The 15,187-nt window shown below is 47.4% G+C and overlaps 1 protein-coding gene across 2 annotated transcripts in view; it reads left to right on the top strand.

The window, feature by feature from the left end:
* The first annotated feature begins 5,221 nt into the window (after positions 1-5,221).
* The window catches only part of LOC119103412 (larval cuticle protein 65Ag1), a 34,545-nt gene continuing 24,579 nt past the window's right edge, over positions 5,222-15,187 (top strand). The window contains exons 1-3 of one of the 2 annotated variants that reach the window (XM_037226945.1): positions 5,222-5,268; positions 5,975-6,154; positions 6,779-7,585. In XM_037226945.1, coding sequence (XP_037082840.1) covers positions 5,260-5,268; positions 5,975-6,154; positions 6,779-7,012 — 423 coding nt within the window. In that variant the 5' untranslated portion in view covers positions 5,222-5,259 and the 3' untranslated portion in view covers positions 7,013-7,585. Of the gene's footprint in view, positions 5,269-5,974; positions 6,155-6,778; positions 7,586-15,187 lie in introns of those variants that run through there. The other variant, XM_037226957.1, reaches the window with a different exon arrangement.

Raw genomic sequence — 15,187 nt, 5'->3', positions numbered from 1 at the left:
CATCAAGGCACAATGGATTCTGTAAAGCCGGGAGCGGAGAAGGCGGTTTTGCGCCGTTGGAGGTTGGCATTCGATCTTGGAAGGTGATTTCACCGCCAGTGCGCTAGGCTCGCAGCTATCTCAGAGTGACAAATAGCATATACAGGCGGTGTAAATGCTTTCTTCGACAAGCATCCCAGTCACTGGGAGCCAGGCGTCTGGTCGGACCGTTATCGAGCCACGCCGAAACACATTGAGCAAACCTGTTTCTTATCATTCTTCCGTTTAAGAAACGACCTGTGCAGTGCAGATGCCTGAGGATGTGTGTCCATAGGTCGTGGAAAAGTTGCATATCCATTTCTGTCCTAATGGGGGGGGGGGGGGGGTCATAATCACCCGCCACCTCGCAGAACACGCCCTGATCGTGAGTCATGCTCGGTCACCAGTCGCCTCGCAGAACTCGTCCAGATTTGGGGTCATCATCGGTCACCAGCCACCTCAAAGAACTCGCCCTGATCGGGGGGTTATCACTTCACCAGCCACCTCACAGAACTCGCCCTGATCGGGGGGTTATCATTTCACCAGCCACCTCACAGAACTCGCCCTGATCGTGGGACATCATCAGTCACCAGCCACCTCAGAGAACTTGCCTGGCTGGCTGGTAGACCATTTCTTTGGTAGAACAATATTTTCCGGGAAATGTCGTCTTTACCTGATAGATTTCGGGGGCGTTTTCCTGAGCAGCACATAGAACTTGATAATCTCAGTAATAATTTTTTATTTAGCATCGAGTCCTCTTGGGTTGTTGAGTCTTTAGCATCGACCTCTTAGTCTAACTTGGGTTGTATTTACCTGTCACATCATTACCCTTACTCCGTTGGGGTGGGGCTCTTACCCTCCTAGCTCTGGGGGGAAGGTGGGTTAGATTCGCTTGCATACATGTTTGATTACTATATATATATATATATATATATATATATTACTTGTGTGTGGGGGCAGAACTACTCATTTTTCTTTGATAATCCCCAACTAATTTTGCAGCACAATACACCCGCACCATATCTATCTTACCCTCACCTCCACGCCCACACCATACAAAATGTGATACGATGAGCATCAAATATTAATGCATGGCTATGCATCGGCTGATTATCCCTCGACCCCCTCCCCCTTCCCCCCCCCCCACTGCTTGCAGTTTGAAGGGGGCCATAAGCGGCGAGACGAATTGAGTTTTAACATGAAATGTGAAAATTGCACACAGGGGCCTGAGTCCCCACCCCCTAGAATGCTCCTTTGATTATCCCCAATGAATGTGAGCAAAAACGGAATATTGGCCGAACAAATACTGAACAATTATCTTTAGTAGTATGTCAGGCAGTAGGCTAGAAAAGAGAAGAAACACAACATTATTAGTACCATGTTAACATTGAACCAAATAGCATTCTGCTAGTGCACTATGTTTTTGTTGTGCTAACACCTTCGTACATCAAGCCAGTACCAAATAGCATTGCACACCAGGTACACAGTTGGTACACAGTGTTTTGTCGTGCTAACGCCTTCGTACGTCAAGCCAGTCTGCAAATATCTGACAAGCTTTTTTCCAAGGGCAATGCCTGGATTGTGATCAGGAACAATTAACCGTAAAATTCCGCAATTTTTAGGGGTACAGGGTGGCCCAGATAAGAGTTAGCGTATGAAATCGTGGCTGTGGTAGTTAGACAATACGATCAGGGACAGTAGTGGCAATCAGTGATCCGTTTCTTAGACAAAATGGAATGTTTTTTCAGGCATAACACCATATTCTAAGTTTTTCGAAAGAAGACAGTCCACATTACCGTGAAACAGGAAGTCATTCCTTCGCAGGAAACAATTTTAAATCAATGAAATATTATAGTTCTTAGATTAATTATGTTCATACCAAGCGCACAGCTTCAATGTTAGGCTAGTGATATGTTTTTTCTCCTATTGAGTTCCAACTTTACTTAACGTGATGGTTATCGATGCATTGTAAAAGTTAGAAGTGTACAGCAATGTCATCTGACCAACTCGCGAAGAACGACAAGTGCGAGACATTCGCCGACATATTCGTCATTCGCACATTTTGTCGGTATCCTGAAGGAATATCTACATACCTGTTTTTAAGGCTAGAAATACTGGATTCAGGGCCAAGAGTACAGTTCCCGATGGAGTGTGCCGTTAGGATCATGGTGTTAACGATGTGAATTGCACCCCCATATTCAAATTTGATTTCCGACTGACAAAGTAAAAAACCATTTCTCTGTTGTTTAGCCTGGACGGTAATATTTGGTCCATAATCGCAAATCGGTGTAAAGGGAGCATCCAATCTGTTTTGTAATCTTCACTTATTGTTACATCAGACACGTACAATTTGATCAGTAATACCAGTATTCTTGAAATATTTCTGAATAGCTCAGATTTGGATCTGAAGTAGCCCACCATGCAGAAGAAATATAATTTAGCTCACTGCTCACCGCATTGGAAGTAATGCATTTCATTTGCCTTGAGTTTTGCAACGTGCGTTTTCTGGAATGTTTGCAGCACACGAAGGTGTCAAAAAGTTTGTGTATGAAATGCTTCGAAAGCTTAAAACACTCTATTCAGGGAAAAAGATACCCCAAGATAACACGATTACCCCGCGACTTCAACGAAACGTGATAATATGGCTTTGATTTCTCCGCTATGGCATGTACCAGAGCCTTTTTCGAGGCGCACTTTGACTTTCGGAATGGGAATATCACTTGATCCACGTTACGCACTGGTTCCAACTTCAACCAACCAATTTCACAGTAAAAGACCGTTGTTCGTTGGGGCAATCACAAGCCTTAGTTTATTCGCATTAGTACGGGGAACGGTTGTTGCCATAACGACGGTAATCACGACTGGTGGGAAGAGGCAAAGTGCGGCTTCAAAGCGTTGACAGCGTGATTTGGGCTCGAAAATGGTTAAAAAAATGATGCCCCTACCATTGTTTTACGGGGCGCGATACGAAACCTCACTGTAGTTACGAAGCCGTATCCGCATGATTAATGAAGATAACAAATATGTCATGTCCTCGCAGACGCAAGGACTGCCATGACGCTGCTTGGTTTACATTTTTCTCACTTGCTGTGTATGCCTAGTAACGCATGCAACATTTCGGAATCGGAAAAACTCAAAATATCCACTGAGGAACTTTTTAGCGCGCAGCAAGGTGCGATAATTTTTTGGCGCCGCGATTATCTAATTTTATCAATTGTCGACACTTCGTCACCGTGCTGACAACGATGTAAAAATGTAATAAGTATGATACGGAGTCCGGGCCTTCTGTTCTTAATGCCAACCGGCTTTGTGCCTTATTTCACCACAATGACGCCGGAAAATGCTGGTAAAAAGTCGTTGCTGGCAGCACCTTTAGCACCGATCACGCCCCAGTCAGAACGGGGCATAGTCCTACGAGAGGTAGTGCAACGTGCGGTCTGGCTATAATCAGCACCAAGGCCGAGCTCACAAGAGACAACGCAGGACCGAACGAAATTATGCACCAGACTTATGTTTGATTCAAGATGAATCGGTTAACGATTCGTGAATGACATCGTGTTATGATTCGCACGCAAATGGATACTGTTATATTAAAAGTAAATGTGAAGCATAAATCCAATCCTTGGTTTTTCCAAAAAGAGCTGCGGGATGTGGGACGATGGGGGAGTTGTGGGACGATGTGGGACGAATCAATGCTGAATCATAGCATATGTTAGATTATTGTTTTAATCGAATTCAATAATTGCATTTGCAGTGTGAATCGGCAAAAAATTGATCCATAAAAGGGTAAGATCATCACTTGAATCACAGCTGAGCTTATCATCAGGGGCTATGAATCAGTGATAAATCAGTTCTAAGAAATCAATCAAACACCGGTCGGTTAGAGACCTTGAAAATATGACTTGGTTATTGACTGTATTCGTCTGTTGCAAAACTTTTCGTTGCTTTATGAAAGAAATGGTATGGCGTGAGTCAAGTTCCACACCCAGCGGAAGACGCATTGGGGCCACCTAAACATGGAGCATACCCAAGCAAAGGAATGTAAGCTTTCATTTTTATTGAGCAACCCGCGAGGAACCCGAATATTGCAAGGTACCGAATGATCGAATCTGTGATTGCACGTTCTGGCATTTTCAGTGGGAGAGTATTCCCATGGTGAGGATTCTCGCGTTTCGTGTTAGATTTGCTATTATCACGGCATTCTAAAAACTTTTCGGGAACATTGCGCTTCAAACAGACACACTGGAGAAGCCTACTGACTGCTCTTACGCCGCGCCTCAAACAGGTGCAGCTACGAAAGAGAAACGGGAAACAGGTCAGAAGAATAACGGCTGAGCTTCTTCCTCTCTGAGAAGCTACCGTTAGCCCTATGGGTGATGACTAGAATGAAATAATAAAAAAGGGATATCGGCCATCTAGCCTGTGCGCACTTTCGGTCCCTGATCATGCCAAGAACGTTCCACGCTCTGTATGAGGTTCTCTATATCTACTCACTTCTTCACATCGCGTGTACGCGTTCAACAATTTCGGGTCTATCAAAGGCTGTGACGACAGTCCCTCACGATTTAAAAGTTGTTAGCGACGCGTCGCCCACATCCCGTGACCAGCATCTGCCTTGTTGCCTCCATGGCTACATCCCTGGCCGCTCCAACTCCTTTTCACAGTCCGCAGGTGGATTCAGGATTTGGTCAAGAGGGTACGGGGCCCCACAGCATTGGAGAAGAGCGTGACTGCACTGCTTGCTCGACCACCTGCCCTGTTTGACCTGTTTGACCTGTCCCTGCTAGACCACCGCCCCCCCCCTCCCCCTAGACTATCCGTCCGCGTGGACCATCCGTCTCTGCTAGACTGTTCGTTCCCGTTAAACCACCCATCCCGCTAGAGCACTTGTCCGCTAAAATAGCTGCCTCTGCTAGACTATCTGTCCCTCCCGAAGCAGCTGTCCTTTCCGGACCCTACGTTGCTCTCCGACTCCTCGTAACTGCCCGACCACCAGCCCGTACCCGGAGATCTCGGCATAAGTCGATCGCATCACTGTGTGGCGAGTTTGTTTGCTTGTGGCCGAGGAAACCCAAAATAGGTCAGTAATCGGCTCCGGGATGCCTCCGAAGGATCTTTCGAGCCGGCCCGCCCCCTGACACCTCCTCAGTCACCTAGCACGACTCGCAGTATTTAAGAGGCCCGCGGACCACCTGCAGCCACCAGTTCGACCGCTGTGAGCATTCGAGAAGATTCTTCATCATGAAAATGGTAAGTAGGGTAGATCGTAAAAATGAAATGTTTCACTTCTGTTTTTCGCATTTTTCAATTTGATCAACGACTGTGGGCTGAAGAGCAATCTCGCATGCTATTTTGGCTTGTTTGCTTTGTTGCTGTCCACAATGTACAGATATGTCTCCCATGTTATAGCGCTGTATTAGAGTCAGCATCAGGCATGGTATAATTGAGGCAATGTGCTATGTTCATAAATTCTTGTCGTCTTGTGCCCAAAAGTGCACTGAACTTCAACATCACCGTAGAGGAAATACGAAGCAGAACTAATTGTTTAAATACGCGCTTACGGACATTGGCATGTCAAAGTGTTTCACTGTGTAATAAAGTTATTTTGTTAAGGTTTACGCCTTATTTGGGCCACTGAACATTAATTTACATGCTTTCATTAAAGTTCAAACCGTATTTTGGCTAATGGTCAAGCATTACCATCCAAGAAGGCACCGGTCTGAGCATAAGAATCCCCATTCCGGTGGGAGCCATGGTGCTTAGAATCACTTGGAAAGCTCGAGTCCATGGGTCCGAGTCCACATCATCGGATTTCAGTCAGAGTCCCGGTAGTTGATGCTAACCCTTGTGTCCGTTGGATATTTTTCATCGACTGTTATATTCTGCCCAGTAGTTTGCGTTATATCTGACGAAGCCCTGTGCGGCGTTTTGTGCTGACTGACGTCTTGTCCGGCAGTTTGTGCTCGCCTGTCTGGTGGCTGTGGCCGCTGCTGCGCCACAGCAAGTCTTTGACGAGTTCGGCAACGTTGTGGTGGAGCAGCACAGTCTGCCCAGGATCCGGCTGATTTCACAGCGGTTTGTACAGGACGGTCGGGGCAACTACGAGTACGGATACGAGCAGGACAACGGACAGAAGGTGAGCGGAGGGAGGCGAGTAACGCGGCACTCTAGTCTGTTGAAACCGAATCCAACGCACGCAGTTATTGTGGGAATGTGTGCATGGACTCATGGGGTTTTGCTCTGCTTTTCGACGCATACGTCTATGTTGTGCTGCCCACGTGCTGTGCATATCTGTTGAGATGTTTCACATCAAACCCCCGGCATGGGGAAGCTGACTGGATATAGCTGCCACGACTGGTTGTCTAGTGGTCACCGCTCCGTCGTCTCAGATATAGCTGCCACGACTGGTTGTCTAGTGGTCACCGCTCCGTCGTCTCAGATATAGCTGCCACGACTGGTTGTCTAGTGGTCACCGCTCCGTCGTCTCAGATATAGCTGCCACGACTGGTTGTCTAGTGGTCACCGCTCCGCCGTCCCAGATATAGCTGCCACGACTGGTTGTCTAGTGGTCACCGCTCCGTCGTCTCAGCCCAGCATCTTACCATTGCATCACATCACCTGCTCGGCCACGACATCCCAAGATGACGGCCATCCTGTCCCTGTCTCCTGCCCTCTTACCCTCTGCACACGTGAAGCAGATGTGGTACACCTACACGGAACACGAGGCAGTGAGGGGCTGATGCTATGTGTCTCTTCTCAGGTGGAGGAGGTGGGTCGCAGCTTCCCGGGACCCGAGCCGGAGACGGGTAGCATCAGCAAGGACGGCAGCTTTGAATTTATTTCGCCCGAGGGTCTGAAGTTCCGCGTCGACTACCAGGCCGATGAGGGCGGCTTCAAGCCGTCGGGCGCCCACCTGCCCGTGGCGCCGACGCAGCTCCCGGAGTACGCCCAGCTGCGGGCCCAGCACCCGGAGCTCTTCATCTCATCCCCGTAGAGCCCTGCCAGCGTTTCCGGGAGGGAGGTTCGGGGCATCATGAAGAGTCGTGGGACGCCTAGCATCGGGACCATTCACCAACACCGGTGTCGTCAGCGTTTCGTGTTGTGCCTCACGTGCTACCCAAGCTCTGCCTAATGGCTGCCAAAGCCTGTGAATATCTCCCGTCCCGTGACGAGTCGCGCGCCGAAGGCAAACATCGTACCACGTGTGGGTTTGAGTTCCCGAAATTTAGGTCACAGTGCAACTGTAATAAACTGGTCGTGTTTCCTTTACATCAAGGCACAATGGGTCCTGTAATGTCGTGCGCAGAGAAGGCTGTTTTGCGCCGTCAGAGGTTGGGATTCGATTTTGGAAGGTGATCCCATCGCCAGTGCGTTATGCTCACTGCCATCTCAGAGTGGCAAACAACATAGACACGCGGTGCCAACGGACCCTTCGATAAGCATCCCAGCCACTGTCAGCCAGGCGTTTTCATAGACCGTTATCGAGCCACGCTCAAACACATTGAACAAACCCACTTCTTATCATTCTTCTGTTTAGGAAACGACCGGTGCAATACAGATGCCTACTTGAGAATACGTGTCCATAGGTCATGGGAAAACTTGCATATCCGTTTCTGCCCTAATGGGGAGGGGGTGGGGCCATAATCACCAGCCACGTCGCAGAACTCTCCCTGATCGGGAGTCAACAGCAGTCGCCAGCCGTCTCACGAACTCGTCCTGATCGGGGGTCACCCTCGGTCATCAGCCCTTTCACAGAACTTGCCCTGATCGGCGGTCACCCTCGGTCATCAGCCATTTCACAGAACTTGCCCTGATCGGGGGTCACCCTCGGTCATCGGCCATTTCACAGAACTTGCCCTGATCGGCGGTCACCCTCGGTCATCAGCCACATTACAGAACTTGCCTGGTACGGTAGAACAATATTTTCCAGGATCTTCCGTCTTCACCGGATAAATTTCAGATACGTAGTCCCGAGAGCACGTAAAACTTAATAATCTCAGGAATATTATTTTTTTTTGTAACTTTGATGACCAGCCTGTTAGTCTAACGAGGGTTGTAGCTATCCTTTTCAGCATTACCTACTCCTACTACGTTGGAGTGGGGTTTTTACCCTCAAAACTCTGGGTGGGTTAGAATGGCTTAGATACGTGTTTCATTAAGGTATGTATGTATATTTATATATATATATATATATATATATATATATATATATAGGTATATTATGCTCGGATATGGGCAGAATTAGTCATTTTTCCCTCATACTCACCAGCTTATTTTGCACCATAATACATTGCATCAGATCTGCTTTGCCGTCACCTCCTCGCCCAAAACACTAAAAAAGTCTGGCACGATAAAGATTAAATATTGATAACGCTACCAATGTGCATCGTCTGGCTGTCCTTTGTCCTCCTCTCGTCCCCCCCCCGCACCCGCTTGTCCACTGCTTGCAGGTCGAAGAGAACCATAAGCGGAGAAACTGGATTGAGCTTTTAACATTAAAGGTGAAAACTGCACACAGAGGCATGATACTTTTTCAGCGGCCTAAGCCGCCACCTCCTACATTGCTACTTTGATTTCCCTCAATGCATATGGGCAGTGCTGGGCCAAATAAAAACCGAGTAATTAGTCTTAACTATTAGTATGCCAGGTAGTAGATACTTGAACACATCACTCTTAGTACCATGCTTATTTTTTACCAAATAGCATTCGTTTGGTAGTTATGCTTTTGTCGTGCTAACGCCATGCATCAAGCCCGTCTGCAAATTTTTGACAAGTTCTTTCAACTGATAATGCCTGGTTTGGCAGAGGCCGGAATCAGATTAGATGAGTGGTGTACCTGATTCCGGGCGTGTGGTTTCAGGCTGTTGTGGGTCTGCGCGCACAAGACGAATTTGCTCCGGCTCAAGCCCAGAATGTGCAAATAGCGTAATTTCAGACCAGAGGTATGTTACTTTCCTTGTTGAGCTCCAGCTTGACTTGACGTGATGGCTATCGATGCCCTGTGAAGGTTTGGAGTGTATGGCGTCATCATCTAAGCGACTGGTGAAGAACGACACGTGCGTAATGTCGTTTGAAACGTCATTCAGACATTTCGTCGGAATCCTGAATGTATATCTACATGACCGCTTCTAAGGCTAAAAACAATGTATTCAAGGCCAGGGGCACACTTTCCGAAGGAGTGTACCGTTAGCTTCATGGTGTTTACTATGTAAGTTGTACCCCAATGTTCAAATGTGACTCGCGAATGATATAGAATAAAGAATATATATTTATTGTTTAGTCTAGGCGGCAATAATTGGTCCTTAATCGCAAATCGGTTTAAAGGGAGAATCCAACCTATTTTTTACTTTTCATTGATTATTACATCAATAGCTTAGATTTGGATCTTAAGTAGCCCAACATGCAGAATAAATGTAATTTAGCTTACTAGTGCGCCTATTCGAGGCGCACTCTGGCTTTGGGACTGGGAATATCACGTGATCCACGCGACGCACTAGTTACAACTTTAACCAACCGATTTCACCGTAACAGATCGTTTGCGCGCTAGGGCAATCACAAACGTCGTTTTATCTGCACTGGCACGGGGGACGGTTGTCGTCATGACGACGGTGGTCGCAACTGGTGGGAAAAAGCATGCTGCGGTTTCAAATTGTTGACAGCGTAATTTGGACTCAAAATAATAAAAACTGATGCCCTAACCATTGACGTACGGAGTGCGAGCCGATACATGACTTTACGAGGTCATAGCCGCATGATTGATGAAGATAACAAATAACGTCAGCTTTTCAGTGCATTAGCGAGGAACATTATTCACATAAATAAGACAATAGTATTAGCCTTATTCCTCGGAGAAAACCAGGAGAATGGAGATATTGTTGGGCTGATGTCTCGGCAAAATGCCTTTATCGAAACAATAGCAGAAAATGTCATTGTCGAAACAATAGTGCTTCTGCTGTTCTTTCGATAAAGGCATGTTACCGAAATATCAACGCAACTATATTTCCATTCTCCTGGTTTTCTCTGGGGAATAAGGGTAATACTACTGTCTTATCTATGAAGATAACAAATATGTCATGCCCTCGCAGACACAACGAATGCCATGACGCTGCTTGGTTTATGCTTTTTTTTTGGCGCAGCGATTACCTAATGTTACCAATTGTCGACACTTCGTCACCGTGCTGATAACGTATGCAAAAATGTGATCAGTATTATTCGGAGCCCCGCGACCTTCTTTTCTGAATACCAACCGGCTTTGTGCCTTGTTTCACCACAATGATGCTGGAAAATTGTGGCAAAAAGTCGTTGCCAACATCTTCAGCACGGATCAAGCCCCAGACAGCACGGGGCCTAGTCCTGCGAGAGGTAGTGCAGCGTGCGGTCTGGCTATAATCAGCACCAAGGCCGAGCTCACAAGAGACAACGCAGGACCGAACGAAATTACGCACCAGACTATGTTTGATGCAAGATGAATCGGTTCACGATTCGTGAATGGCATCGTGTTATGATTTGCACGTAAATGGATACTGTTATATTAAAAGTAAATGTGAAGCATAAACCAAATAATTGGTTTTCCAAAAAGAGCTGCGGGATGAGGGACGAATGGGGAGTTGTGGGACGATGTGGGACGAATCAGTGCTGAATCATATCACATATTAGATTATTGCTTTAATCGAATTAAATCGTTTAATTTGCAGTGTGAATCGGCAAAAAATTGACCCACAAAATAGTAAAATCACCACTTGAATCAGATCTGCATTAATCATCAAGGGCTATGAATCAGTGATGAAGCAGTTCTAAAAAAAACAATTAAACACGGGTCGGTTAGACACCGTGAAAATATGATTTGGTTATTGACTGCATTCGTCTGTCGCAAAACTTTTCGTTACCTTATCAAAGAAATGGTATTGTGTGGGTCAAGGTCCAGCCTAAGCGAAACCCGCATTGGGCCCACCTAAACATGCGGTATTTGCATTGCATTCCCCATCAAAGGAATGCAAGCTTTCATTCCTATGGAGCAACAGATCAGGAACCCGAACATTGAAAATCACCGAATGATCGAATTGGTGTTCGCGGGTTCTGGCATTTTCAGTGCGACGATATTATCATTGAGGGGATTCTCGCGTTGGGTTTTAGGTTTGTTATTTTCACAGCATTGTAAGAGCATTTTCGGGAGCATTACGCTTCAAACAGACGCAATGGAGAAGCCTGCTGACTGCTCTTGCGCTGCGCTTCAAACAGGCGCAACTATGAAAGAGAAGCGGGAAACATGTCAGAAGAAGAACGGCTAAGCTGCCTATTCTCTGAGAAGCTACCGTTAGCCCTATGGATGATGACTAGAAAGAAATAATAAGAAATGGATATCGGCCATCTAGCCTGTGCGCACTTTCGGTCCCTGGTCGTGCCAAGAACATCCCACGTTCTGTACGAGGTTCTCTGTATCTACTTGCTTCTTGACATCCCGTGTACGCGTTCAACAACTTCAGGTCTATCAGAGGCTGCAACGACAGTCTCTCACAATTAAAACGTTGTGAGGGACGCGTCGCCCACATCCCTTGACCAGCCCCTGCCCTGTTGCTTCCATGGCTACATCCCTGGCCGCTCCAACTCCTTTTCACAGTCCGCAGGTGGACTCCGGATTTGGTTAAGGGATTACGGGATCCCACAGCATCGGAGAAGAACGTGAGTGCGGTGCTTGCTCGACCACCCGCCCTGTTTGACCTGTTTGACCTGTCCCTGCTAGACCGCCGGCTCGCACTGGACTATCCGTCCGCGTGGACCATCCGTCTCTGCTAGACTATTCGTCCCCGCTGGACCACGTTTCACGTTCTGCATGAAGTACTCTGTATCTACTCGCTTCTACAGAGCACGTGGACGCGTTCAACAATTTCGGGTCTATCAGAGGCTGTGACGGCAGTCCCTCACAATTTAAAAGTTGTTAGCGACGCGTCGCCCACATCCCGTGACCCGCACCTGCCTTGTTGCCTCCATGGCTACATCCCTGGCCGCTCCAACTCCTTTTCACAGTCCGCAGGTAGATTCCGGATTTGGTTAAGGGGTTACGGGACCCCACAGCATCGGAGAAGAACGTGAGTGCGGTGCTTGCTCGACCACCCGCCCTGTTTGACCTGTCTGGCCCGTCCCTGCTAGACCACGTGTCCCCGCTAGACCATTCGTCAGCGCTAGACAACCCATCCCGCTAGACCACTTATCTGCTAAAATGCCTATTCCTGCTAGACCATTCGTCCCTGCCAAAGCAACTGTCCTTTCCGGACCCTACGTTGCTCTCCGACTACTCGTAACCGCCCGACCACCAGCCCGTACCCGGAGATCTCGGCATAATTCGACCGCATTACTGTGTGGCGAGTCTGTTTGCTTGTGGCCGCGGAAACCCAAAACAGGCCAGTAATCGTCTCCGGGATGCCTCCGGATCTGCCCACAATGTACAGATATTCCTCCCATGTTATAGCACTGCATTGGAGTCATCATTAGGCGTGGCATAATCGAGTCAATAAGCTATGTTCATTTATTATTATTGTCTTGTGCTCAAAAGTGCACTGACCTTCAACATCACCGTAGAGGAAATACGACGCAGAAGTAAATTTTTAATTACGCGCATACTGTAATTGGCATGTCAAAGTGCTTCACTGTGTAATGAAGTGCTTTCGCTAAGGTTTACGCCTTATTTAGGCCACTGAACATTATTTGTATGCTTTTATTAAGGCTCAAACCGTATATTGACTAATGGTCAAGCATAACCATCCAGGTCGTCACCGGTCTGAGCATAAGAATCCCCATTCCGGTGGGAGCCGTGGTGCTTAGAATCACTTGAAAAGCTCGAGTCCATGGGTCCGAGTCCACATCATCGGATTTCAGTAGCTCGCAGGTCAGTTCAGTAGGTTTTCAGTAGGTCGTGGAAAAGTTGCATATCCGTTTCTGCCCTAATGGGGGGTCATAATCACCAGCCACCTCGCAGAACTCGCCCTGATCGGGGGTCACCTCCGGTCACCAGCCACCTCGCAGAACTCATCCTGAAAGGGGGTCACCTCAGGTCACCAGCCACCTCACAGAACTCGCCCTGATCGGGGGTCACCTCAGGTCACCAGCCACCTCACAGAACTCGTCCTGATCGGGGTTCACCTTCGGTCACCAGCCACCTCACAGAACTCGCTTTGATCGGGGGGTTATCTTTGGCCACCAGCCACCCCACAGAATTTGCCTGGCTGACTGGCTGACCGTTTATTGTTAGGACAATATTTTTCGGAAACTTCCGTCCTCACCCGACAGACTTCAGGGGCGTTTTCCCGAGCGGCACGTATGACTTGATAACCTCAGGAATGTCCTTTTGGTAAAGCATTGAGATGACCAGCCCTAGTTGTTACCGTTACGACCCTACGACCCTAGTTAGACCGTTAGTCTAACTAGGGTCGTATCTACCCTTCTCAACATTACCCCTACTCTGTTAGGGGTAGGGCTTTCATTGACCCAAAAGAAGACCCCCCAAACTCTGGCAGGAAAGTGGCTTAGATTCGTTTAGATACATGTTTGATTAATATCTGCTTATAAAGTTATATATTACTTGTGTGTGGGGGCAGAATTAGTCATTTTTCCTTTATAATCCCCAAAATATTTTGCGGCATAATACACCTGCGCCATATCTATCTTACTCTCACCTCTACGCCCAAACCATACAAGATATTGTACGATAAGCATCAAATATTGATGTATGGCTATGCATTGCCTAGTTGTCCCTTGACCTCCCCTTCCCTACCCCCTCCCCCCCCCCCCCCCTCCTCCCCACTGCTTGCAGTGCGAAGAGGGCTATAAGCAGCGAGACGAACCAAATTTTAACATGAAATGTGAAAATTGCACACAGGGGCCTGAGTTCCCACCTCCTACAATGCTCTTTTGATTCTTCTCAATGCATATGAGCAAAGAGGGAATGCTGAGCCAAATAAATACAGAGCAGTTATCTTAACTATTAGTATGCCAGGCAGTAGGCAAGAGAAAAGAAAAGAAACACATCACTATGGCATGCTAATTTTGTAGCAAATAGCATTCTGTTGGTGTCTAACGTGTTTGTCGTGCTAACACATTCGTACATCAAACCAGTCTGCAAACATTTCACAAGTCTTTTCGCGATTAACGACCCCTGGATTGTGATCAGGAACAATGAACCGTACAATCCCTCAGTTCTTAAAAGTACAGGGTGTCCCAGGCAAAGGTTAACGCATGAAATCGTGTCTGTGGTGGTTAGACAACACGATTAGCGACAGTGGTGGTAATCAGGGATCCGTTATTCAAATTTAATAGATTGTTTTTTCGGGAATCGTACCCTATCCTAAGTTTTTCACAAGAAAACAGCCCATATTATCTTAAAATGAAAAGCTATTCCCTTGCAGAAAACAATGTTCAATCTTCGAAATGCTTAATTTCCTAAATTTATTTTATGCTAACACCAAGAGCGCAAATTCAAGTGGCCAAAATCCGGGCATCAATCAGGCGTTTAGAAGTATGTTAGTCAACCTTTTCGACTGATCCCCCAACCGATTTTGGAAGGTAACACCCCTGATTGCGCGTATGCAGGTATCGAGGCAATTAGGAAGGGCCCTAGGTCTTCATGAAGGCTTGTGACCCATAACAACTCTTAGTTGCTTGGAAGGGTCGTGACTGGAGGAGTTTTACGGGTCATCATGCTGTCTCAGGATCCATTGCAAGGGCTTACGCAGCTGTCCGTAGTCCTGTATATAAAGCTGGTTATCGCACCTGATCGCTCAGGCGCGTTCCACTGCTTTTTTCAGTTCGCTTGGAAGGCTCTACGCTGTTGACGGTGCCCTAAACGTTGACCTGGCCTGCGCTCTCGACCGCTCAGAGAAGCGTTCACCTGCATCTTGGGTCTTCTCACTCTTTTCCAGGGCCTCGCGCTGTTGCTGGGCTTCCCATAAGTTAGCATGCCAGTTCTCTCGATATGCTCAGGAGCCTTCCTCTGTGGTCTTGGGAGCCTACTTTTTGCCGCCGTTTGTGAAGGGCTTTGTGGTTTTGTGCAAGGCTCTGTCTGCAAACGCTTACGTGGCCAGACGTGATCGACCGCCCGGGGGCTCACTACATCGGTTTTGAGCTATTCTCGTTTGCTCGGATGACCGTCTGGAGCGGAAAGGCTCTGCGGTGTTTA

This window comes from Pollicipes pollicipes, unplaced genomic scaffold (genome assembly GCF_011947565.3).
Source record: "Pollicipes pollicipes isolate AB1234 unplaced genomic scaffold, Ppol_2.1 Scaffold_2555;HRSCAF=2994_pilon_pilon_pilon, whole genome shotgun sequence".
Classification (NCBI taxonomy): Eukaryota; Metazoa; Arthropoda; class Thecostraca; order Pollicipedomorpha; family Pollicipedidae; genus Pollicipes; species Pollicipes pollicipes.
The sequence above is the reverse complement of the archived record's forward strand: the minus strand, read 5'-3'. Positions and strand labels throughout refer to the sequence as shown.